Source organism: Limanda limanda, chromosome 21, assembly GCF_963576545.1.
Source record: "Limanda limanda chromosome 21, fLimLim1.1, whole genome shotgun sequence".
NCBI lineage: Eukaryota > Metazoa > Chordata > Actinopteri > Pleuronectiformes > Pleuronectidae > Limanda > Limanda limanda.
The window spans coordinates 17528967-17556446 of NC_083656.1; the positions used below are offsets into that span (position 1 = coordinate 17528967).

Genomic DNA, 27480 nt, shown 5'->3' on the forward strand with positions numbered 1-27480 from the left:
TAGTATGTGGGCACTCCTCCCTTTCCTTTCATGCCTGGTATGGATGGAGCAACTGAATGAAGCAGGAAGCAGGCCTGGAGGAAAAAGATGCCCCCACCTAACCCGACTGGTCTGTTTGAAATGTTGCTGCCTCTGGTTTGTGTGTGTGAGACCTGTGACCTCTCCATGAACAGCACAGGGGTCAAGAGGCAGATTACTGAATGGAAAGATTGTGAGAGCTGATACTAACATGGGCACCTCACGGTTTGATGCCTCCACCAACCAATCAAGTTTCTTGGAATATGGTCACAATTTCCCCTTCTCTTCCTTACATGGTGTTGAACAATAGCCGGAGAGGTTACATCATGATGTCAGAGTGGGGCTGACCTTTGGCCTTTTGGACCATCACTTAATCATTAAAGGCAAATTTGTCAAACTTGGTGAATTAGTTATGGAGTCATGGCCAAGAACATCTTTTGTGGTCACCTTTGACCACCGATCTTATCAGGTCACACTGCAGTCCAAATTTGAAGACATTTTCTTGAGACGTTCCTGAGATACGGTGTTCCCAAGAAGGGGATGCATGTTCATGAGAATGAAGTCATTCATAATGTCTCCTGCCACAGATGCCGCCAGGGCGGGGGGGAATAAATAAGAGAACAGTGCAGGGGAGGAGCGATTTGTAAGAACAAGATTTTCTCAGAGACTCAAACAGAAGTGGGTTATTCTGAGCACATGACAAATCTCCATACGTCTTCATTTCACCAAATACAGCGTTTCCCTCTCTTCCATTAAAACCACAGTTGTGGGAGTGCACATCAAAAGCTTTGTGCGTCACTAGACTCTGTGCATGTGTGTGTCTGCGTGTGTGTATACATGCCTTTAAAAGGATAAGCCTACGGCACAAGTATTTCCAGAGCACGGAGTCTGTAGCACAGAGCTGAGATTCGAAGAAGGCAGTCTACTAAGCTGGTTCATCAGGTTAAATAACAGACTGATTCAACTGTTCACTTGTCAGTGAGGAGAGTGAGGTGTTATCAGACTAACTATATCACTTCCTCTATAGTCTCACCCACATGTCATTTTATGTTCTTCTGTCATACAGGCCTCTTTCAGTAAAAAATAATAATTTCTGCATCAGTCAAAGTGAGGCTGTGCTTATATTTAAATATACATCTGTATCAGAAATGTTTTACTGCCTATCAGCAGTATTGGGAATGCCCCAAAAATCTATTTAGGTTGGGTCTAAATATTAGATCAATGGTCTTTAATTCAAAATAATGATATCTTGACTTCTTCTGAGTTTGCCGGGTTTATATGTTTTAAAAAAAAATGTCATAGACTTTAGGGGAAATGCAATGGAAGCCAAATGGTAAAGCCATCAAATGTTTTTTGTATTTTACATCGCTATCTGCTTCAGAGGCTGAAAGTGGAAACACAGGTAATTCTGTTAGCTGTTTACAGTGTGTTTGTATTTGGCACAAGTCAATAAATTGGGAACCACTGATTTAAAGTCAGGTATGAGAGAAACTATAAAAAGGGACATTTAGGGACACCATTATGGATGAATACAAAAACAGATGCTGACCTCCTCTCAGGGCTGAGGACGACCTCCCTCTCCTGCCTGTCAGGGCTCCTATACCGACTCCTCTTCTCTGCCTTTCTGGCATCAGCCTCCAGCCGCCTGGACCGCGGCGTGTCGTGGTGGCTGTAGGGATGACTGCCCCTCGGGTGACTGTCTGTGCTGGTCACTGTGCTGCCGCTGGCATCCGAGTCCAAAGAGCTGACCGAGCCGCTGATGTGCGAGCCATTGGAGAGCAGGGAGCTGCCAGAGGGAAAGGGGTCGCTGGGGGCTGGGGAGAGGCAGCGTGGGATTCCTCCCAGGCTGGAGCAGGATCCGGAGGGGGAGAGAACGTCACTGGGTGGCTGCGGCACAGAGCTGAGCATTGGCAGGCTTCCCCGGTCCACCTCGTCGCCATTGACTGAGCCTGCATCTGAGCCGTGGCCCACAGACGCACATTCACCTTGACAAGAACAGAGGGTGTCACAGAACGTCTGAACAATTTGTACTGTTTCGTCTGTTAATATCTTCACGTTAGCTGATTTGTGTGTGTTACTTACAGAACATTTACAACGTCTGATCCGTTAAAACACTTTATACACACTATACAGGGTTCCTCTGTAAAAAAGCTGCTTTTCCTCCTTACCTGTGGAGGGCAGTGGTGATCCTAGGGGCACATCAGCAGTGGCCCAGACTACAGCTCCCTCAGCCTCCCTCTGGTTCAGCTCCTCCTGCCAGATTAAGGAGCTGGAGTCTGGAACCTTCTCTGCCTCAGGGATACCAGAGCCAGTCAATGCTACCTTGGCTGGACCTGGCTCCTGGTGATGAGCATATAAAAGTACAGTATATAATATAACAGTAATGTAAAGGAACACTAAATGAGGGTGTGTGTTATCAAGCTATGACACGCGTCCTTTTTGTATGATGTGAAAGAGATTAACCTGGGAGGTTGCAGGCTCCACCTTGCGCTTCTTCTTCTGGTTCTGTTTGTTGGTGCGGGGGTAAACCACCAGCTGCTCACTCCACCTGAAACAGACACACAAGAGTGTTTCTGACAGCTGCTCATGAACTTCTGAACCCTGCCCAAGCCAGTAACAGCCACAGCCAGACAACTCACCCATTGATGATCTCTTTATTCTCTCCTCTGATGAAGAACTCCTGGTCTGGCGTGATGATGCACAGGGAGTTCTTCTGGCCGGTCTTGGGCTCAGCGTCGATGACGTCTGCGCAGAGGTTCATGTTCACGGTTCCCTGAGGCAGCGTGCTTGGCTACAGGAGAAACATGACAATACTGTTTATTGTACATCAGAGTGTATTACTTTACCCTTTGAATGAATAACTGTATACAGAGAATTAAATAATAGCAAAGGGGAAGGTTAACTTAATCAGATTATTAAATAAAGTATTACAACACCAGGGGCAGTTAAAAGGAAGTGCAAGAGTGGATCTTAAAATGAGCAAACGTGGAGAAAATGTAAACAGGATGCTTGAGTCACTGGTTTGATTCCATATCTGATGGGAGTTCCATCAGGGTTTCACAGACTTGGCTTCGTGGGTTTTTACCGTATCTCTCATCCAATCCCTCATCCCTCACCTGCTCCTCTATTTCACAGGCAGACTTCAGGGCACATCATGCCTGTACTGTATGGACAGTTGTGTGTAATCACCAGCTCACCATGGTAACTAGGCAAATCCTTTCAGTTGCAGCGCAGAGTGAGTGGAAAGGGGAGATGACAGCAATGGGATGCCGGACTAAAGCGGCTTTGTGTGTGTGATCAGTGAAGAACGTAGAGCTTTGTCTGCTTTGTAAACCACCAATGACATTTGTAACGCTGGCCACAGCCAAACCACCAATGTTACTTTTTCTGTGTGCTTTATGTGAATAGATTGTCAACTGAACTCAATAACTTCTTGTCTCATTAACATCAGAGTGGGGAAAAAACTTCCATAAACTTCCTCTTCTCTAACCTGTTCTTAGTCTGCTCTGAATCCTGCGGCTCTGTTATCAGGCTTCACTGAAGTCTGTGCCTTCCTACAGATGTAAAACAGGTGCTTGGTCTCTTTTCCAGCTCCTTTTAAGGCCATTGAACACAGATCCAGCTTTATTAAGATCTGCCTTTAAACCCCTGTGGGCTGCCAAATATGGCAAACTGCGTCGCACTTTGGGCGCTGTGGAAGAATTTCCTCCAGCCGGAAAAAAAAAGACGTTTGAGAATAAGTAGCCGTGGTAGATGACTGTCAAAGCGATGGTAAACCCTGCACTGTGCTCAACCTAGGTCACATCGATATTTTATTGATAATATCTGTCAAGAGGAGGGGTGATGAATGGCTCCTCTAATGCTAGCTATTTGATGAAACATCCAAAGAATTAACAGAGTTCAAAGAGTTTGCTGATTCTAGCAGTGGCAAATAGCACTGAACGACTTTGCAGAAACTGCAGGGGAAGCATGACATTCAGGTGCAGCTCAAACAGCAGCTACGGCCCCTTTTCAGCTGGTGAAAAACACCAACATCAGGCTTTTGTCTGCAATGAATCGGACTCAATGGGCATTCACTCCCAGGTCAAATGATAAAAACATGACACCTGATTGAACATGATTGATTATTTCTTCTTCTATATTTTGACAGTTTAGACACCGAGCCAGCACCTTTCCCGGTGTGATGGTATGACACGCATTTGGGTATTGGCGTGTAAATAGCCCTGAATGTTTGTGTAAAAATTGTTGTTGTTGTTGTTGTGCAACAGCAATATGTAATTCAAAACATGTACAAGATGCAACACTGGCTAGACAATGAGGTGAGAGATCTTCACAATATCTGGCAACTCCGTGAAGTTGAATGACTCACCAGCACAAACACAGAAAGGCCAATTCCTCTACCGAGAATAGAGAAGGAGTCAATTGCCATGTTTAAAAAACCTGCGCATACCCACACAATTTGGTGTATAAGGTATAAAAACAAAAAAAACCTAAAGCACCCACAAGACTCACATGAAAACTTCTTTCTACATGCTGCAGTGTCTCATTGAGCAGTAGTGGTCTCTTGGAATATTTGATCCAGGTCAGAATATGTGCTCCCCGACAATCACACCGCTCACAAGTGGACACTTGTGGAAAAGACTCTCTCGAGTTAACCCGAATGGGATGTGATTCCTAATGCGATTTTGATTCAGAGACTTTTGACCAAAGAAACATAAAGACACCATGGCATCAAAACAAAGTAGGCAACCTTAGCTGCTGCCTTCATGACAAGTTTCACAGACAGAGGGGAAAAAAAACACTCTACTGTAATGTGAATGTACAAAATCTGAGCCCTGTGTAGTCCTAGTATAAACATTTGACTTGAGTGATCTAATCCCAATTCAACAGCTCTTTGTGCATCAGTCCACACCTGGTAGTAGAATGCATCTCCGGTGACCACTTATAAACTTATGATTGGATATCCCTTCCTTGCTCTATGCAAATACCCACTTGTGTCATTTCCATCATTGACATTTATTACTCATAAATTCTTTTGTCCCTGCCGGAAATCTTTAGACAAATAAATCTGGTTTGCCAGTGACCTGATTGGTCAGAACTTTACCATGGTTTGCCATGGTGATTTGTGTCAGTGAGGGGTGTGCAAGCTTAACATATCTTGATAACTGCAAATTCTGCTTCGTAGTACAGGCCAGTGGTCTATAGACCTGTGTGTGTTTGATAAGCAGGTCAGGAGCAGTGTCGACCTTTTTTTTTGTTCGAGACCGTGGATGATGAAAACTTCAACATCTCTGAACAGTACACCAGTGGAACCTCCCATTCAGTCCGAGACATTCCTTGAAGAGACCCCTTCTTCTCATACAGACAAAGCACTACAATACAGTGTGAGAATAGGGTCAATAATGCAAGATCACTGTGTGTTCCTTCTCCTTCTCCAGGGATGTTCCTCACCAAATTCTTTCGACACCTGGAACTAAAGTGCTAAAGTTCCAGCAGTGAATAGGGGCTATAATGTTCAAAGACTTAGACAGCATAAATATTTTTATTGTGTGCAGCTAGGGTACATATTTAAACTGCATTTTCTTATACTATATAAATTAAGTTAATTTTGATCCAATTAATACCTAGCATTGGAAAATTCCCACTGTCCATCCACAAAGTAAGTGGATGACATCAAGCACAGGCGACGCCCACAGTGCCTGAAGGTGAATTTTGTGTGTTATGTGTTGTTCTTAGGTGGAGCCTGGCTTTCTTAAGTCCAGCTGATCCGTGGTGCTGAGACTAGAAAAGTCACTTGTTGCCTAGAAACTGCCACTGGCAGCAAAACAAAGGAGATTTATCTGCCAGGGCTACCATTCACAGGCAAACAAATTGCTGTGGGTTGGTTTTCTACACAACTGGGCCAATTCCATATCCTCCAATTGTGTCTCTCTACCATGAGGTTGAGTATTTTTAGGTCTGCTGTGAGATATTATTTAAAGCTAAATACTCCTCTTGAGACTTCATCCACTCCGGCTGACATGACATGAGGGGCTATAAAACACACTATGAGACAGAACCAGAGACAAAACAACCCACACGAGATTGATGAGTGAAAATGCTTCAAACCAAAAAGGGATGTGTCTGTAGGGTAATTGCCCTGTGCTCAAATTTTTACTTTTTATTGGAGCCGAGGCCCAACTGTAAACTCTCAAAAAAATTTAAGAAAAGGAAAAAAGAAACAACAGAGCCAACTGTGGAATTAAGTGGAAAACACCCACTCCATAAATGATAAACCCTCCAGGAGGCTTTTATAGGATGAGCCAAAGGCAAGTTCACCACAGCACGCTGTGGAGAGGAGACCGCTGGTTTATATGGTACATGTTACTCGACACAGTGCCCTCCATCAAAACTCTCAACAGACAGAATCCGCCAGTGTAGTTCCTCTGTCAATGCTGTGTCAACTGTGATGCAAATCTCTCCGGAAATCAAACAGCAGAGAATTGAAAACAGTGATGTAGTAAAGGGGTTTAAACCAGGCATACACTGCAAATTGAGCCTATTTAAACCAATTTCTGAGCACATCTCATTTTAGAGTCTGACTACATTTCAGCTTTCTTGAGCATCATTTCTTGTGCAGTGGACAGAGGAGTATGTAGAGCAGTTAAAAACTCATGACCGCCGATGGTCGGATTAGTTTCTGATATGTCTGCAATTTTCGTCGTCAGGCTCCTGCACAGTCAAAGCATTATCAGGAAGCGATTATCCAAATTCGGCAACTTTTTTCTTCACTGTGAAATGGCAAAACACTCTAAGTAGGAAATTTAGATCATAAAGTGTCCATGTTTTGCAAGCCATTTATGTGTATGTGGACACCACAAACAAACTTTGATCTTTTCTTTGACAAAAATAGTGAGCTGGATCTGTTCTGAAGGAACTGACAGCAACGTACAGTGAGCAGTCAGGTCAGACAATCCGGCTGTACAGAGTGAGCACATATGGTGAGCTTTGGCGTTCCATCTCATACAATTAACCTGTACAGCATGATATGGAATTTACAGAATTTCGAAAGTCATACAGTGTATGCCTGACTTAATTACACTGTCAGACAAGAGTGACAGAACTGTTCTTCCCTTTCAACATGATGTGGGACAGAAGCGGATCTGAAGTGAAGTCGTCCTCTGCGCCTCCTTCCGCATGTTCTCATGGTCGTTGACCTTTAGCCCCCTTAAGCTTTCAGGGTGGTCTCATGATATTATTGCTTTTTTTGAAGATTTCTCTCAGACTGCCCGTCTCACTGTATGTCCATATCCAATCGTCATCTCAATTTGATCAGCCATGTATGTAGCAGTGATGTACCTGCTGAACTATTCCTCTGGCTGTTCAACTATCACGTCGGGTGCTTGCTGTGGCAGGCCGTGTGTGGAATGTCTGGGTCTGGGGCATATCTGACGTTTCCTCTGTGGTTTTTAGGGGCTAGAGCTCCCTTTCTCCTGCTCTCTGTGGTCCCCGGGGCTGCGAGCTCACTGCAGTTCACCAAATAAGGGCATTGGAGGAGGAATGCTGCTTCAGATGGGGAGAGCATCTTTCCCTCTGCTTGCGGTGGAAATAGTTCAGCTTTAAGAGTCCACTGCTTCAGATAGCACCCTGCTGTCTACCGAGCGAAAAATAGAAACCAATGTCATCATCGCCTGGACCTTGTTCTCCAGGAGGATGTTTGGAAAATCAATGTTGGAAAAACAGCTCCATTCAACCACATTTTCCTTTATAATTTAGTGATGAAGGGACTGTAAACCTAATGAAAATCTTTCCTTTATGTTTGTAGAAGTATCATTATCATAGCAGGGTTTAACTTACCCATACAAGACTAAACCAAATAAGTAGAAAAATAGAGTTCTGTACTGCCCTGAAAGGAAAAGGTACTGTACCGGCCCTAATATGAGACAATACTTAATATTATTCTGCAGGACAGTTAAATGTTCATTTATTACCTACACCAAGTAAGTTAGGTCAAATAGGAACCCATTATATTTTTGGCTGGATCCAAGAACTGCAGCAATATTGCAAGACAGGGCTTGTTTTTTTACATTGTCATTAATTTCCCCAAGAAATTATTCATTGACCTTGATGAAACAGGGCATAATTAGAGGACTGACAAGTGTGTGTAATTTGGTGCGGCTTCATTGATTCTAAGGGGGCTGTTGGGCCTTGTTTGAGGTATGTGCTCTTTTGAGTGCCATTCCAGTTAAAATATATTCTTTATAAATGGAGTCAGTACCAGTGTAGCTACACTCTTTTACGCATGTGTTATTAGTAAGTGTTTTTGAGTTTGCATATACTGAGTCTTTCAGAGTTAATCCGCCTTAAGTGTTTGGATAGATTCTGAGGGCTGGTGCACAATGTTCTACAGCCACAGTGGAAATAAATACATGGCGAGTGAAAACAAGTTCTTGCACAAATGAACCAGGTAGAAAACCTGTCAAGCAGCCAAGAATTATGTCACAGATCTGTCAAAAAGAATCAAGTCTGAAAAATTGTAACGGTCTGATAAATTGATTATGTGAGTGGAATGAGAGAGAGAGAGAGGAGAGGAATGGTTACAGTAAATCAGTCAGCTGACAAGTGGCCACTGGGACAGTGAGATGTCTACAGACGTCTAGTCGGTCAAAAAAATTTGTCAGCGTGCCAAATGTTCTCTCTGTGTCAGATGGTTATGAGAGGTTGAGAAAATTGCAGATGAAATCCATTCACCAAGTCTTGTTTTACCAATGTTATTTTGAATGTGGCACAAAGTTGATGATACGGACATATAAAGTGTGTAATGCTCGCCCAGCACAGAAAGAGAAAAGAGGGTAAAGGATGACAAAAGCAGTCTGGGAATTTCGTATCAATACAAGAAGTAGGAATATCAACCACGGCTGAAATATGGCCCACACACATCAGTGTAGGAGCTTCCTTTGCTACAGATAGCCATGACAACAACTATTTAACTAAGCAAACGTAATTAACTTCCAATAATTACTAAGCACATACAATCTAAATTTCAGCATAACGTTTTTTTTCTTGGAACATCATGAAAATGTCTTGGACCACAATCAAATTCAAAGGATTTGCTTTACTCTTGTTCAGCACAAAACATTAACACGAAGGAGGAGACTTGACTTTAAGCTCTCATGACCTTACGCCTGAACCCTGCTGTCTTGACGTGGTTACAATTTAAGATAGAGCAGAAAATACTTTGTACTGTCAGGCACGGACCTGCTTGTTATGAGAAGATTAGCAGGGGCGGTCTGTTGATGAACAGCAATAAGAGTGGAGATAATGTGATCAAAGGAGCCATAAGACAAAGAGTGGGTGGGTGTTGCTTGAGTAAATCTCTGCATTCATATAAAAGCCACAGGAGGGGAATGGCCTTCAACCCAGACCTCAAACAAATCATATCCAACCTCCACTAGTGGCCCGGGCCACTGTGTAAACAATGATGAGCGTGATGCGATCAAGACAGTAACATGTTATTATCAGTTCCTATGTTTAAAAGAGCTCCGATCCTCAGAGTCCAGAGTACAAAGCAGCCATTTCCCTGACCCACTTTTCCTGCCTTGTGGAGCAGATGAAAAGACCACAGGACAATAAGGCAGACAGTTTTGGAATCGCTGTTACAATGAGAGGAAAACACAACTGCACAGCCGCCTGGTAGTCACTGGAAACACATTACACAGTGGAAACATGCAAACGCACTCGCACAAGCACAACCACGTTTCCTCACATTGTCATCACTGGCAACACAAAGAGATTCACCAAATGTGACTTCAAACGTCTGGCTTACACACAGAGGCCCAGTCGGGCTGTTCCAGAGTCAGCTCATCTCCTTTCCCCTCACAGTTGGTGCTCCTCACACACACACAGACACACCTGCAGACAATGTCTCTTTTATGTTTAAAAGACAAACATGAGGTGAAGTTAAACTAAAAGTCAGTGTCTGTGTGTTGTCCTGCAGGCTGCCGGGTAGAGTATGTACCCCCCCCCCCCCCCCCAGTGTTTACACACAAGCAGTCCAATCTCCAGCCTGATTAGCAGGTATGGGCTTGGTCACCCGTGTCACATTCCCCAGGCGACACTCTGCCACCACAAACACAGGATTACAGTGGGCACCAAGAGGTGACTTCACAGCCTTTTACTCTGTGCTTCTCCAATCCTCTTCACTGCATGGTTTATATATTTAAATATATATATTGCTACAGTCTAACAGCACAAGAACACTTTATATTACATTATATTACATATAACACACGACAAAAGATTACTGCGGGAAAGGCGCTGCGAAAGATGGTTCATGTAGGACATTTCGAGACCACTGTCTGCCCTCATAACCAAAAGCCCTCTTGACATCTGTGCCAGTGTCTTCTATGTGTATGGTTCGTCTTTTTCATTCTGCGATATCTATTTCTTCTCATTCAGACGTTATCTGTTTTTCCTAGGGTGCTGGCAGGAGAAACTCAGCCCACAACAACTGTGTCGGACATTTGCATGCTGACATACAGCCCCTCCGGATACTTTCAGGAGATTATTCGGAGGTCAGTGCATGTCTGAAAGCAGTTATGTATGTATACATAACATTACTGCCTACAGCAGCCAAGAGAAAATACTAACGTATAATTTAGACTTCTGTATATTAACTTCTTCTCAACCTCTAAGAACTGTATTGAGGAGACAGAATTCAGCGCTTATCATCCTCAAATGCAACACTTCTTTAGCCTTTAGGTTCAGTTCAGTTCACACCGTGGTTGCACAAAAGAAGAGAGAGAAGGGAGTAATGGATAAGATGCACAGCTTACCGACTCGTCCAGGGCAAAGCGTAAACAGCCATGCTCGTACAGCACGAAGAATCTTCTTTGCCATTTCTGTTATAAGAAATACATAGATCATGATCAGAAAAGCTTGACTTTGAAGCAATGTAGATATTTGTATGGGTTTCAACATCACTGAAATGCTGCTTTTACATAGAATTTTGCATTTTATTTTTCCAGAAAAGAACAACAATGCAAAGTTTGACTGTTAAGCTTCACATTTTATCTTTCAAGGAAAAGGTTGTAGATGCAGTGAAAACAGCTTTTGATGAATTCCAGCCCAGTACATTTACATTAATTAGGGGGAGGAAAGTATATACGTGCACTGTACATATGTATACAACCCCCCCTGACCACAGAAAAAAGCAGCCCTATATACAGAACATGTTCTTACCCTGGATCTTTGCATAGGATTGTCAAAGTCAGTTCCCTCCGGGGCCAAGCAAAGCCATCCACCATAAATAGGTTTAGCCTGTAAAAGAGAGAGGGGGGAGGGAAAAAGAGCAATTTAGGTAATCATTAAAACTGGAAGAGAGTGTTAGCTGAGGGGGGGATGGGAGGGAGAGAGAGATGCTGTTATTACGAGGAAGAGAAGCCTTTTGGGGTCCAGATGTTGCCTCTGCTTTCGAGGTGCATTTTGCAGCCATACAAAAACCACTTGGTGATCCTTCTGGTGCAATCAGCTCTGTTTGATGACATGCTTGTGTGCCTTTTTTTCCTTGTTCCCCCACAGCAGATGAGACCAAAAGACAAAGATGACGACTGACTAGTGGCCTTCTTAAAACTCACAAAATGTATCTAAACCCATTATCATTCATCGTCTGGGCTACCGCAGCCCAACAGAGGCACAACAGTTCTAAAGTCATGGCAACATATGAACCCAAGCTGCTTTCAGACATGCCCTGGACACGTGGGCGACACCAACGGAGATGTCAAGAGAGCTTTGGAGATACGAGCCCACTACGCTGTCGGGTGCAGTAAACAAAATCATATGGACCACGCAGCGGAGTTAATATGACACTTCCCCGTCTCTTTCGGCCGCTCCAACCTCTCGCATGAATAATTCAGGGTATTTGATGCTGTTGTGAACGCGTCTGTGCAGAAAACCTCCCGCTGTGTTGTGCATGTGTGAAAGGTGGACTCTGGGTAAACTCCGTAGCCAATTCTCTGGACTTTATCCGGAGGTCATGTCTGAAAGCGGTTGCTCCTACGGGGCAGTAGGTAGGCTCTGTTAACCTGCTGCTCTTTGCTCTCCATTAACAAGGACAGCCAAGTGTTAACCATTAGCGGGCGGTTCTCAAACCAGCAATCATTCCCCCTCCTCATCTATAAACCTATCCCTTGAATATCTGCTGCGAGGTAGAAGGATCTGATGATTATTCTGCTACTCTTATAAAAGACCTGTTACTGCTCCATGTCACTGCATGCCTGTCATAAATCGACATGTTCCTTCCTTGAACCTGTACTGACGTGCCTATAAAAGGTTGTTTCAATGAGCAGAAACCATTAAAAAAAAGGTTATTATGGAGGGGCCGCAGGTTGTGGCCCAGATAACTCAAATTGGTGTCGTTTTTTGACAAAAGATGATTCTCACTGGTGACTTAATGTTCTGCCCTGAAACAGACAGCCTGAAAAAAGCACAAACTCTAGATAGAAAACCATGAGGAGGAAAACAAGAAGCAGCTGTTTCAGAAACCTTTAGAAACAGATCCCTGCTCACACGCTTACAATAACACACAATGGAGCAAACTTCCTGTACACTGATCCTGCAAATAACATCCCCACCACTACCCCCCTCCAGCCTGGGGATATACAGATTTTCCGTAATACAAACTATGTAACCGTGACACCCCAACACCAACCCAGTGCCACCCTACAGGTGCCCTAGTGTCTATCGAGCTCTTGTTACTTTATTAATTTAACAAAATAAATTTTTAATTTCATAATTCAGACTGAAGCACACGCAAATCACTAAATTATCTCTCTGTTATGCAAAGAATCTCTGAGTATGACCACCACGATATCAACACTGATCACCACACTCTTCTGAAATTAGTAAAATCTTCCTTCCTAGCTGCGCTCATTAATTAATTAATTCAGCCCATCCCGACTCCGCTCGCTCACTTCCTCTCTCTTGCACTGACACACACACACACACACACACACACACACACACACACACACACACACACACACACACACACACACACACACACACACACACACACACACACACACACACACACACACACACACACACACACACACACACACACACACACACACACACACACACACACACACACACACACACACACACACACACACACACACACACACTTCTGAACTCAGACTGGGTAAAAACAACAGATTTGTAAACTTAGCTGACAGCCATTAAATGGACCATTCACACATGGTCCAAACATGTATGAAAGACCCAAACTGAACACTGTAAGCGAACTACTTGTTCATTATAACCAATTTATTACAGCATTTATATAGGAGCGATTATGTCAAAAGCTTTTCGATCCATAAATGGTTGATGACTTTATCCAGTTTCCACTGTATTTTTCGATGAAATAGCAGACACTGAAATTATAGTCTGTGTGCGGCAGGCAGCAACCCTCTGTCAGTGTTGATGGGGATGGGGCATCTCAATATTGTGGCTGTCCAACATCCAACAGCATTAACCATGTATATGCTTTTAAGATGTTTCGGATCATTTTTGCCTTTGTTTGTAGAGCAACCATGGACGTAAAGTTAAATGGTACGTGCCTTCATCATTAGGTCACCAGAGGGTTCAACCATCAACATCTTTTATGCACAAATGTAAAGTATGTGTTTTCCTTTACAGCTGTGGAATGTCACTAACAGATGCTTTAACTAAGGAGTCCACAGATATCCACCTTAATAACCAGTTTCAACACAAATAGAACACAAACTGAGACATCCCCTCACTAACCTGCCTGCACCCACTTGTTCTTCTTAACGTCAGCCTGAACATGCATGCTTCTATATCAATCAAACCAGCCGTCACAGACCATGCAACAACTCACCTTATATTCTCAGTAAAGGCCCGTAAACATGACCCAAACTGTATGTATACATCCCCATGTCTATTTTCTTGTGTTGTGTATTGGGTTCTGCAAAACGCTGGTCACAATAATGTGACTGAACGCCTGCGTGTTAAGACATGTACAGATCACCGGAACTGCTGCTGAGGGTCTGCTGACATGCTGCTCATGCTAAACCTTCTGTGTAGGCATGGTGTTTGACATATTACTCACTGGGCTATAACTACAATGTCAACAGATGGAAGTTGTTTTTGCTTGAAACCTTTGTGTTGGGATGAGGAGGCTACACACCACACACACAGTTATCTGAGATAATTTATCTGTTTCGACACATAAGGGTTAAGGACAGAGGATGTCACACCATGTTAAAGCCCTATGAGACGAATTGTGATTTGTGAATGTGGGCTATACAAATAAAACTTGATTGATTGACATAAGATAGGTATTGTCACTTATAACTGTGTCCATCAAGCCAGCAGGTCCTGGGAAAACCTTCAATGAGCTCTCTTATCATGTCAGCACATGACAGCATTAAGCATCATTATATCAATTACTCAAGGTGCCATGTGAAATTAATTATCATGAAGACAGAAAGTTGGCTTCTCTACTCTGCCGCTACGTGAACTACCCAACCATTGGCAGAAAGACAGCGTCCTATAAATGCCATTTAGAACCTGCTTCTGTTCTAAATCTCAGACAAGCAGGTTCATTCTAACTGGGATTCTGTTTTCACAGCTTGTTGGTGACAAAAACAAATCGCAGCTGGGTGTGACACCATGTCAGAATGCTCCGGATAGCACAACAGTGATCCTAAATACAAGGCCCTCCCACAAACATTGGACAGGCTGGCACAGAGCCATTGATGTGGGAGTTGTAGTCTATGTGGCGTGACATGATAAGAACAACTGAGAGAACAGCCTGCAGTCAAATCAGGTAATGCACTGGAACATTTGTGTTACCGTTATAGGCTCTGAAAGGTTTGACTCCACTCTGTGCCTTTTAGTCAGAATCTTTTATCGTGGGCTGTGGAGCTGCAGCCTCTGGGAACCTCGACTCTTGATTTCCCAACCACTCCTGCTCCCACTCCTCGTGTCCCATCGCATCCCTGCCTGTCTCTCACAGTCCCTCCCACGTACGTGTAAAACCTCAGCCTGCCTGTGTCCTCCATCAATGTCCTGCCTCCCACCACCTCCACCAGATAGTATGATTGCTCTTCTCCAGCAGGGAGGGAGGGCCTGGCCTAGACGAGAATCTGAACTCTCTGGGGACGAACAATTCATGGGTGAAAAAACCGTGACACCGATGCTGGAACTCGTGGGGAAATAAAACCTCCTTTTGGAGCACACTGACTGAAATAAAAGATTTTCCCCAGGCTCCAGCAGCAGCCCCCCCACCTTTTATACTGGCAGCGTTGAACAAAGAGATTGTTTATATTGGATACTGTCCGTCTGACATTCAGCTCTGTTCCTTTTGCATAACTTTTCCATGTGGGCTATCTGTTCCAAAGTTGCATTCTCAAACTCCTTTTAAGTTCATTGAATTTAAGGCTCAAGTTCATTAAGGTAAATAACCTATCCATGGTGTTTTAACAGCATTACAGGGCTTTACTTTTACTGGGTTATTGGGTTTATCTCCTCTTAGTCGGCCTGCATCAGTTTCTGAACACTGGGGACATTTTACAAAGCTTCACCCCGACTGCGGGTCAGGGCTCAGAAGTTTAACACCGTTTATGTGGTGTTACACAGAGAATTAGACCAGCAATGGACTGGTGGGTAGTCCCAACCAGTTCCAGGGCTGTGCAGATAGAATCCTTACAAAACCTGCTTGTGCAACTGAGCTCCCTGCTAACTGTTTGGATAGCTGACAGACTGCAGGCGTTTTTCAAAAGCCGGTGGGAGACTGGAACAACAGCGATGAACGCGGACCGATGGCGAATCGCTCTCAAAAGGCCGGTACAGTAAGCCTCTCTGGTTCCGGCTGTCGTCACCCGGGCTGTGTGAGAGAGTTTTCGCCGGGTCACAGGGAGATTAGAGGAAGTGATGTAACCATAAGCTCTCTGTCCTGACTCAGGAGTCTCGCATCTGAAGGGGTTAACCTGCAATAAACTCAGGGCGGCAAGTGATACGCACATGTGTAAAAAAAGCAAGCCCAGCGTCGCAGAGGAGAAGAGGATGCTGACGTTGCTGTTTGGCTCTTAAGCCGTGTACAAGGGCGCATCTGGGCCTCATGGTCTGGGATCAATTACCGGATACAACAGAGTCTAAACTAATGATCTGAGAGAAGAGAGTGACTCAGACAGACATGCCTCTGACATGATCCCCACAGCTGAGCCGCACTTTATTCCTTTACCCCCTCTCATCTATGCTGCTCTCCAGTCAGGTTCCCATATACCCCCCCCCACAAGTCCCAGTAGTACACAGCAAAAACAAACAACTGCAGATAAACAACAGCTGACGGTTGCACAATCCATCACAGGGACGGAGCGACTGGGATCACTGTAGGTAGAGGAAATCCACAGGAATCCGCTTTCACATTCACACGGACGCAGACGGGTTGTGTTGTGTTTCAGCCAAAATAAACACCCCCCCCACACACACTTTCACTCCTTCATAGCTGTAATTACACTGTTGCTCAACCGAGTGCTTTAAAATGATTTATCTAAGGGATGTGCTGCTGGTCTTTACAACTCAACTTTGATATCTGTCCGATTAGGGAGGCTGTAACTGAGCTGTAAAAGTCTGATATGGTAGATATTAAAAAAATGGAATTGAGGGTAATGTCAGTCATGCAGCTGGTCACACATCTGCCAGCCAGTGAGCATTTACACTTTCATAAGTTTTGCTGATATATATATATTTTTTAAGACGACTCTGAGCTACTTAAGACACTGATCTTAATGTTAGTAATCTCCAGAAGCTGTCAAAGTATATATAATGGACTTGTTTGTGTTACAGTCAGTCGAGCTGCCAATGTACACTTGTACAACTCCTTAAGAAACCTAGAGAGGATTCAAAGACATAATGTGAGTCATGTTAGTCATGGTTTGTTTGCTCACCTGGGTCAGATCCTGGTCCGTCAGCAGATGCAGCTCTCGAGGCTTGAAGCAGTTCTGACATTTGCTCTTGTTGAAGAAGTTCGCCTGGAATTTCCTACAGGGGTTTTCTTTTGCGGTAGACATTATACAAACTTCAGTTTCCCCTTCTCGGCAGCAGTTTCTCTGGAGGTGGAGCTGTAATCCCGACGTGTTCCTGTGCGTCTCTTCTATCCCAACTTCGGATAAGCTCCAGCACTGCGATGCATTTTCAAGTTCTAATCAGAAAAAGACCAAAGTGGGGCAGCGGTACTCGGAGACTACCTTCAAATCAAACGCTCCTTTTGTCCGTTCCGTTGTATCCAATTGCTGCTTCCCGTTAAATAATTAGCTGCCATCCAGCCAGCCTCCTCATCACTCAGCCAGGGATGAATGCTTCTCAGTCCGTGGCCTGCGACCACAAAGCGGAGAGGCGAGAAAGCTGGCTAATATCCTGTTAGCTTTCCAGATCAATAACGTGATGGCGTCAGCCCCAAAAACAACATTTGCACACAGTGGTCGCCTTGGCGCCCCGGGGCGATAGTGTCCATGGAGCAGCGACCGACTCCCATGTGAAGCCCAGAACCGACAGGAGGCTGGCGGCGAGGCGGCAGGCTACTCTCCCGTTCGCAGCGCCCGGTCCATGCGAAGTTCACCCGCTGCTCCTTGGCTAAGCTACGGTTAGCTCGGCTAGCTAGCTAATGAAAGCGTCTCCTGGCTTGCGTCCACAACTTGACTCCGACACAATAAGGAGAAACCGTCCGAAAAAAAACATGCGGTCCCCGGGTTATTCTCCCCAAAGAGAGTCGCTGTGTGCAGGGAGGGCCACTCGGCTCCACTTACTGTCGGCACAGGCAGTGTTTAGGGTCCGGTTCCATAACTAGCCTGGTTAGCAGCGGTAGGTTTATTTTCTTCTCTCCCACCGGAGCGAGGGAGGCGGACACAGATCTCACCCGATCCTGGAATTCCACTGGCTTCTCGCGATAACTGCTCACTGTCACCGCCCACAGGCAGAACACAGTTACTGAGCTGTTTTATACATGCTAAATAAATAGGTTGTTGTCATTATTATCAGTTTGAAGTGTATATATGTATATAAAGACAGCGAGAGGAGAGATCCGTTTGATTGAAAATTATAATTTAAAAGTAATGAATACATTTATTAAGTGTTGGAATTGATGGATATGAACGATAAATTATCCTTTTTGAGTTAAATGTCTTGACTAAAATATGTTTAAAGATCTAAATGATATTTATAATAAGTGTTCTAGTGTTTCCAACATATGCGATATCATATCTATTGTGTGTTGTTGATATGAGTAATATGTTCACAAGTTATTAAGTATATCATATAAGTATAACTGAGTTGTTAAAGTTTCAGAAAATAAAATGTGTAAAGAAACTCACAGAAAAAAGGAAATTAACTTCATATATTATGCCAGTACACATTGATTTACTTTAAAATACATTTTAAAAATAAACGATTAAAAACCAAGAATGTAGCTGAATAGAGGGAAGTACACATTTTGTATTAGATATGATATTGATATAGATGTTTAGATATTTAATACCTAAATATTTGAAGAAGTGAGAAGTCATTCAAATTGTACTTCCCTAAAGTACAGAGTTCCAGATTTCAAAGCAAAACACCACAATGTATAAAAACTTTCATTACAAGACATTTTTTTGCATTCAAACTATAACATCAGTATGTGTGAATTTCGAATTTTATTCTGTTAAATTGGAGTATAAGCTGTGTCATTGTTTATAATTGATAATGCCATTTCAACATTCTGGCTGGTCCAACAGGAGTAAAGTGTAAGAGAGTAAAAGAGAAATATTAAAGTGTATCCTACTTTATATCAATACGTCATACTGTTGTGTTAATATGTGAAGAGTTGCAGTTGGGTTTGGTGGAGTAATATTGACAGTTGTATACATCTATACAACAATAATCTATTGATTAATCATATGGTGTAAGAAAAAAATACTATACATAGATATATCCTCCATCCCTTTATGCTTGGCAACAAGCTGGCAACAAGGGAACGTGTCTCAGATGCTATTCATCACATATGTGTGTATAAATGTCTGACTCAAGCAGAGGCTATTATAAGCAACAAGTTCCAGTGGACACCAGCAGGACAGACACACGGACAGACAGAGGAAGAGAGCTGCATGAATGGACGAGGGACATCGAGGGAGGTGAAGAGCACCTGTTACCTAACCAAAGCCAGAGAGAACAAACGCCAGTCCCGCTGAAGGATTAGCTCCTTGTCGGTGCCGTAAGTGAACCAAGAATAACACAGATTACCGATGTGTGTGTCTGTTGTGTGGCTGCTATAGATGTGCTCTCGCAAGTACAAGTTGACTAACCCACTGAAATCCGATCATGTCACTCCAAACACAGGCCTGAGCTTGGTGGGGTGGGCCCAATGTGTCATCACAAATAATAATTTTAATGTGGAATAGAGAGCTATCTCAATGGGGATTCTCAAGCAAAGTAGGACAAGTAGGGTCACCGATTGCTTATAAATATGAGACCCCCCCCCCCCCATTTGACCCCCTTGGGGTATCCTATGACAATATCCTGGAGGTGACGCAGTGCAAGGCATCCTGTGGCGGCGAATGGCCAAAATATATTTAGCTCTCCTCAAACTCACTTTACATGGTAAGTAAAGTGGTACAAATTCATTCCGTTAAGACATTTACAACAGAAATCTAGAGTTTGCCAAAATCAATGAACATACAGGTGCTTTTCTATATGGTGGCCTACAAGTATCTTTTAATAATCACTTACTGGCTTTATCCTTGTGTTAAGCTGTTTTAAAACACACACACACACAAACGCACGCACGCACGCACGCATGCACGCACGCACACATACACACACACACACACATACATGTATATAATGGACAATGGTCATTGTTGCTGGGGTCGACGCTCTGGTGAAGGCTAACAAACCAATTAAACACAATCATGAAGGTTAAACAGCCAGAAACAGAAATACATTGTCTGTGTATATATCAACATATTGGAAACACAAACACCCCTATTCAGATGAGGGAAACAATCCTCTTCTTGAGTAAACATATAGCAAGGAATGAAAAGGAAGTAGTAACTTAGCATAGTACAACAACTGTAAGCAGGAGAGACGTATGGCTCTGTCCAAGGTTATACCAAGGTGTTAAAGATCACAAATAAACAGGTCCTTTTCCATTTGACTAATACATTGGAGAAACACAATTGTGTGTGAAAAAACACCTGTGGACACAATCAGCAGGACTATCTGTTTTTGCTGGCCATCCTTAAGCTAAGCTATGTTAAGCTATGCTTTGTTTTTACTGTTCGAATGTGAGAGTGCATGTTATCAATCATCTCATCTTACACTTGGAGACAAATTACATGAACGTAATCCACAAGATGTCCAACTGTGACTTTAAGACACAAAATCGGTCAGTCCAGAGGTGGAAAGTTCACCTCATAAATGCTTATCTGATTTGACTCTTGTGTGAACAGGTAGAGGGACATTGTACAGGTAAGTGTGTTGTTTCATAGCCTGTGGCGTCCTCTCAGGAAGGTACTGTCTTACACGCATGATTGCTTCTGACAGATAATGCTAATATCCACACAACATTAAGGACTCTCACAGGTTTTAGGTCAATCCTGTTAAAATCTACCACCTCCCATTGATTGTCCTTGATTTATTCAATAGTAAGTACAAAGGATTTATAGATACATTCAGGTACTTGAGATGAGTTCTGCATTTACTTTCAGTCCACATAGTTTTTGTTGCTGTCCCTGTATTAGTTTACACCACTGAGCCACAGCCTAGGGAGACCTAGAACCTGATCTGAGCTGTCCTGTCAGCACAGACCGCTGGCTCCACGAATGCAGGTCAGTAGGTCTGTTGCTGTTCCCCATACTGATTCTGTGCTCTCTGTTGTCTCTACAGATCATGGCCCTGCCCTTTGTGATGGTGTTGCCCTTGCTGATCATCGTGGCAGCAGGGGTGTACTACATCTACAATGAGGTCACGCACTACATGTCCAAGTCCTTGGTGCGAAATAAAGTGGTGGTGATCACGGATGCTGTGTCCGGGGTGGGGACTGGTAAATGATCCGACATGTGTTTACAATACCTAACATGGCTTTCTGTCTGTCGGCAGAATTATCTGAAAAGCAGATTCCATGAAATTTCACCAAACTTGACTGAGGTGGAGATTCAGATCTTGAATTGGTGCCATTTAGTGATTATTGTATAAAAGTAATGACTGGAATCAAAAGAGCACAGACAAGATTCAGAATTCTAAGAGCATTTTGGTTTAACATTTAAGGCCATGTTTTAGTCTTCGAAAAAATGTCTTACTTACTAAAAGAGAAGATTGCTAGCATGATATGAATCCAAGGAAAATTGGTTGTTGCAATAAAGACAGTAGAGGCTAGATCAGTCCAAATGTAAAATGTTACAAATTAATACAAAATATATTTGTGATATTTTAGAGTTGCTGTTGCAGGGTAGTCATTTATTTTTGCTGTGGAGAGAGACAGGCTAGCTGTCAAAGGTAGGCCCCTCTATCACTGGAAAACATAAACATAAAAACAAATCCGGAAATGTGAAAAATAACAATATGCCCCAAAAATGATTTGATTGAGTCTTCAACTAGAATTAGAGTATTCATCAATTTATTGGTCGTCTAATTAATAGGTCCCACATCCGTCATTTTGAGATGATTGATAATTGCACTCATGACACCAAATCTGTACACATTAAGTTAATGTCAAACTTTGAAGAAGTTTTTTTTACAAGGCCCAAATTATATCAGGACATTTTTTTATGATTTGGAATAGGCAGAGTTCAGATTTACTTACTCAAATAAAAATAAATCAGATTATTAAATTTTTTTTATTTTTTTGTGCTTGAGTTTTGTGTTTAATTTTTCGTAATGATTAAATTTGTGTATTTGATCCTGACTTACTAAAACCAAGTAATATTAGTATAAATGAATGCTGCCCTGCTCTCTAAATGTCAGGACCTCCTAGGCCAATTGATCAACCGCTACTTCAGGGATGCTCTATGGAACATAGACTTTGGATAAAGCCAGTGCAGATGTTTCCCAAAGCTTTTAGTCTGCTAATCTAAGAGAATTGGCCCTTGGGGGGAGCTTCATGTTTAAAGTATCTGCTTGATACTTTGGGAAATGGTTCTTCCCATGGAAACTTGGAAGTAGTTAAACTCGCCATGTTTGGAAAAATCTACAGACCAGCCCCTCTGTTAATAGCGAAGAAACAGTTATTGCACAGAAATATTTTTCCTTTCTGTTTTTGTTCTGTCTGTTCAGAGTGTGCCCACCTCTTCCATAAAGCCGGCGCCAGACTTATCCTGTGTGGAACTACCTGGGATAAACTGGAGTCTCTGTTTGATTCTCTAACGAGTGACGCTGACCCCAGAGAGGTGAGAAAATCAAATCAATCAAAAAGGTGACTGCAAGCATTAGATTTATCATAAACATGTCAGACTCTGGAAAAACCCTTCCAACTAAAACTATTAGTCTTATGGTGTTAAGTCACATTTTTGACAAATAACTGTGAGGAGAAACAAATCTTTTAATAAGTAAATGTCACGTCGGCTGTGGCTGAGGGGTAGAGTGGTCGTCCTCCAACCTGAAGGTCGGGGGTTCGACCCCCAGTCTGAACCATCTGCATGCCGAAGTGTCCTTGGGCAAGATACTGAACCCTAAATAGCCCCCCATAGAATAACAAAGTGCTGCAAGTAGATGCACTGTATGAATGTGTGTGTGAATGGGTGAATGTGAAACTGTACTGTAAAGCGCTTTGAGTGGTCTTCATCAGACTAGAAAAGCGCTATACAAATCCATTTACCATTACGTCTACTAACACACACTGAAAGCTACACAGTTCAGAAACAGTTTTTTTTGGGAGCAAAGCCATATCCCCAAAATTCACTCAAATAGCCATTAAGAACAAAAACATGATACAGACATTATGTCGTAGGTTTAAACTTTAAGCAAGAGAATGAATTCATCATAACCCCCCTGTGCTCTGTTGCCTCCTCCCACATCAGCACTTCCTCCTCTGAGCAGCACAATAGCAGGATTTCCTTACTGACAAAACACTGTCCTCCCTGACTCTTCTGCACACAGGACACAGCAGATGTGACTATCTGAGGAAAGCAAAAGCTCATACAGTAGATAACAATGTCATCCAGTTTGTATGGATGTGGACTCACTACTAATGATATTCTGCAATCATTTACAGAAATCACATTGATTTTCTCTTTACCTTTGGGGGTGTTTTCCCTGTGATCATCATTAACTGGAGGTCACGTACCTTTGTTGTTTCCAGGTGATCATTTAACAGATTGATTTAGAGACAATGCACAATACAGTTATTGTGCCAGATATAGCTGAACGCCAGAGGCCACCAGCAGTGAGCACAGGTTGCAGATGTAAGAGACAACAGATGTGGTGAATTAAAAAAACAAACATGATAAAAAAAGAAAAGAAACATGTGCAAGATGGTTTTCGTTCTGGTTTACGCTACTAAAATATTACTAAAACAGGTGAATATTGCTCTTGAAAGATTGACTGAATACATTATACTAACAAAGCTTGTTGATTCAATATTTTTTATTTAGAAATATTTTATGAGAGAGATTACAGGAAATAAGAGGGCAAAGATCCAGACATTAACCACAGGCATTGTTGATTATGATCCGGAAAACTTACATGTTAATCTACAGGTTACCAAAATTTACACGTATATAGTTTTACGTTTAGTTTTTCATCTGGAATAAACACATTTGTGATTAAAAAAAACTGCCTTATTACTAATCAAACAAGTAAAACATATGCTGTTATCTAATCAGTTAGTCTTGACTATTCCTGGTTTAATGTGCATTGCCAGCCATAGTTTATAATTTTATTGTTGCAGCCACGTTCCAGGGCACGTATCAATAGCAATGTGATTTGTTGTGCAGAGAAAAAGACCATAAGCAAATAAATTAGTATTTTACTTTGTAATATTCAACTAACCTTGCTCTTCATCTTCTTCTGCTTTGGGTTTAATGGCAGATGAGGCACCATTTGGCACATACACCCAAAAAAACAAAAAAAAATGTTCTGTCAAGCACTTTGAGTGTTCAGACTAGAAAAGTGCTATATAAATACAGACCATTTAACATTTACAATTTATATTACGGCCACATACAGTACACACTCATTAGATATAATCGGTCTGGCTCTCTCTCAAACCTCGCTCCAGTCATGTTCAGGGGGTTAGTTGCTGGACCAAAAAATAATTGTGATTGGCGTCTCCATAGGGAACACACATTGCAAGGATTTGTTGATGCACGCACCGCTGCTCCTTCGCTGTAAGATCCCAAATTTTACATCGGAGGAGACCAAGAAGAACAGTTATTCTGAGACAAGGCAAATTGTAAGTTCTTAGTCAATTGTTGGATTAAGTTAAGCCAATCACGTGCTGGCTTATTTTGTGACCAAACACAAGAGGGGTGTCAGTGTCCACATTTTGAACATTATCATAATGTGAACTTCAATTTATAATAAGTAAGTTTGTGAAAACTGTGCACATGTTTTTGTTATAGTTGTAGTGACACACTGCTGTAGTCATATTGATGTTTTATGAACAGTACGTATTGTCCACACATATTAAAGTAATACATTCTTGTGTCGCTCAAGACGTTTGCCCCCAAACTGGTGATCTTGGACTTTAGTGACATGGACAGCATTGAGGATGTGTTGGCCGAGGTGTTGGAGTGTTACGGCTGTCTGGACGTGCTGGTCTGTAACAGCAGCGTGAAGCTGAAGGCCCCCGTACAGAGCACCTCCCTGGAAATGGACAGAAACATCATGGACATCAACTATTTTGGCCCCAGCACCCTGGCCAAAGGTGAGCTGAACATTCCCGGGATCAGACCATGACGATACCTTCTGTTCTGTTTTGACTGCTATCTCATGTCATAATGTGGCAGGTGTTCTTCCAACAATGATCTCCAGACGATCGGGGCACATTTTGCTGGTGAATAGCATCCAAGGCAGACTGGCCATCCCATTCAGAAGTTCATGTGAGTCGTCACCAACAGTTTATTAGGGCTTGTCTCTACCTTATGTAGGATGTTGATTCTCCTGAATAATGAAAACTCTCATATTTCAAACTCTTCTCTAATGGAATGCATTGTAGACGTGGGTATAGCTGCTAAAACTGTGCTTAAGCAGAAGAAGGGACTTCATGGTAAGTATCCATATTGTATTTAGAGCTGATAAAGTAGAATCAAAGGTGTGGTCAAAAAAACTATTAAGTTTGGTTTTTTTCAAACTAAATAAATACAAAATTCATGACTGAAATGTTAGAAGTATGGGTGGGGTGTGTAGAAACGTTTTATGGCTTATGTGTAAACCAGAAGTGATACATATATATATACAAACTACAAACTACATATACATACATATATGTATATATAACAACTCACAGAGGTTTCAGACATGGAGTTGTGTTCTCACAGTATGATGCAACCGACAGCGTTGTGTTTCAGTGTTGTGAGAAAAAAACCATTAGACAAAGTATAATGTCCTCTGCAATGTTTGGAATGTGGCTTCTTTACAACCAAGTCACACCTCTTTTGTGTTTGCGCACATAATGACTATGTGTGTGTCTTTGTCAGATGCCGCATCCAAGCATGCTGCGCAGGCCTTCTTTGACTGCCTGCGGGCAGAAGTGGAGGAGTATGGCATAATTGTCAGCACCATAAGTCATACCTTCATCAACGCCTCCGAGCCTGTGGGGGAACCCGCCCCCAAGCAAAACGCCCTGGCTGCATGTGAGTAAATCAACTGACGTTACTGAATGGGTCTTGAGATAAGTCGTTACGGTTGTGTTTTTGATGATTAAATATGTACAGAGGTGAATGATGAACAGTTTGCTTGTGGTGCAAAGGAAATTATTGCACAATCTAGTTTTAAATGTTTGGAATACTCCTTTTTTGTATTATGAAATCTAAAACATCTAAATCTCTCTGCTTTTCCACAGTTATTGCTAGACAGATGACCCATGGTTTGCGCCCGTCAGTCCTGGCCAATGAGGTTATGCAAACGGTAAACAGAAAGAGGAAGGAGGTTGTGCTGGCCCACCCCATCCCCAGGGTGGCCCTCTACCTCCGCTCCCTTTTTCCCCCTTTCCTCTTTGCTGTGCTGGCGTCTGGAGTGAAGGACTCAGTGTTGGATGGGTAGATTCATGAGAGAGCCTGAAAGGATAAATGGAATCAGAGATGTGGAACGAAGCATGAGTTGTTTTTTGGAAATGGTAGATGTGTAATAGTGTGTAGTTGACACTAAGCTGGACTACTAACAGGGCAAAGTAGGCAGCTGCCCTGGGATGCTAGTCTCTCTGGGACTGAAGACTCCAGATTCACGATGTGGAAATATGTTTGTGTAATTCAATTAATAGCTGAATATATATTTGTTAATACTTAATAATGGCCAACTACAACAAAACAACACTGACGAGCGTATTAGCAGACAGTTGCCTATTAAAGGTTCAGTGTGTAGCCTTTAGTGGCATCTAGTGGTGAAGCTGCATATTGCATCTGAATACCCCTCACCTCACCATCCCCTTCCAAACGTGTCAGAGAACCTATGATAGCCTTGTTCAGTTGTCCTAAAAACACACATAAGATGTTTAGTATGTCTAGTCCGGGCCATTGTAAAAAAAAATGGCGGCCTCCATAGAGAGGACTTGCTGCCGATTTAAAGGTCCCATTCATGGTAAAAGAAAACAGCAGTTCGTAGAATTTCGATGATTAAACACTACGCAGCAATACACACAACCTCACTACGTGTATTTTATTTAAAATTTCTGCCAATAGATCCCTTTCATCTAGATCATACACACTGGACCTTTAAGTTAAGCAGACCTTGTGTGGAACATGAGCATTCATTTGGATTCATGTTTCTGTCCACCTGATGAATTAAAGTACAATATTCTTGTTTTTGCTGTTTTGGTATCCCCTACAGCCTGACCTAAAACGACCTTTATCTCCAATGTCTTTAAATGCTTACTGAAATGTACACTTTAACAAAAAATTCATCAAAAATAAATGAAATGCCATGGAGGGTGAATTCATGACTCCTGTTTTTTGCTCCACCTTATGTTTGTTCAAACAGCAAAAAATTTAATGAAACTACATAACTTAATTGATTGATGTTATTTCTGCAACTCTTTATTGTATTTAATGAGAGTCAATGTATTGTTACTGATAAGATTAAAGGGAACCTATAATGATGCCTGGGATGAAGCTCATTCATTGTATCAGAAGAGAACAGGATTTGAAGTGTTGTACTTTACTTGATTTCTATTCTATGCAAAATCATGGAGGCATTGAAAATTTGAAATAATAATTTAAGCAGCTGAATACTGAGAACTGTCAAGTTTAACCACCACTGAATTATAAC

At 42.4% G+C, this 27480-nt stretch overlaps 2 protein-coding genes across 4 annotated transcripts in view; one reads left to right on the plus strand and one right to left on the minus strand.

Moving 5' to 3' along the window:
- The window catches only part of mprip (myosin phosphatase Rho interacting protein), a 40240-nt gene extending 22338 nt beyond the window's left edge, over nucleotides 1-17902 (minus strand). For all 3 annotated transcript variants that reach the window (XR_009683280.1, XM_061094631.1, XM_061094630.1), the window contains exons 1-7: nucleotides 16974-17902; nucleotides 11239-11316; nucleotides 10833-10898; nucleotides 2658-2809; nucleotides 2482-2566; nucleotides 2187-2358; nucleotides 1568-2003 (exon numbers count right to left, since the gene is read on the minus strand). Coding sequence is in view for 2 of the 3 variants with exons in the window: in XM_061094631.1 (XP_060950614.1) it covers nucleotides 1568-2003; nucleotides 2187-2358; nucleotides 2482-2566; nucleotides 2658-2809; nucleotides 10833-10898; nucleotides 11239-11316; nucleotides 16974-17096 (1112 nt within the window). In the remaining variant the exon portion in view is untranslated. The remainder of the gene's footprint in view (nucleotides 1-1567; nucleotides 2004-2186; nucleotides 2359-2481; nucleotides 2567-2657; nucleotides 2810-10832; nucleotides 10899-11238; nucleotides 11317-16973) is intronic.
- A 3047-nt stretch (nucleotides 17903-20949) lies between these two features.
- dhrs7cb (dehydrogenase/reductase (SDR family) member 7Cb) lies at nucleotides 20950-26259 on the plus strand. Its single transcript, XM_061094456.1, has 6 exons — nucleotides 20950-21103; nucleotides 22333-22445; nucleotides 24712-24922; nucleotides 25005-25097; nucleotides 25695-25850; nucleotides 26060-26259. Exons 1-6 carry the CDS (start codon nucleotides 20950-20952, stop codon nucleotides 26257-26259), a joined length of 927 nt encoding a protein of 308 aa, XP_060950439.1.
- The last annotated feature ends 1221 nt before the right edge of the window (nucleotides 26260-27480 follow it).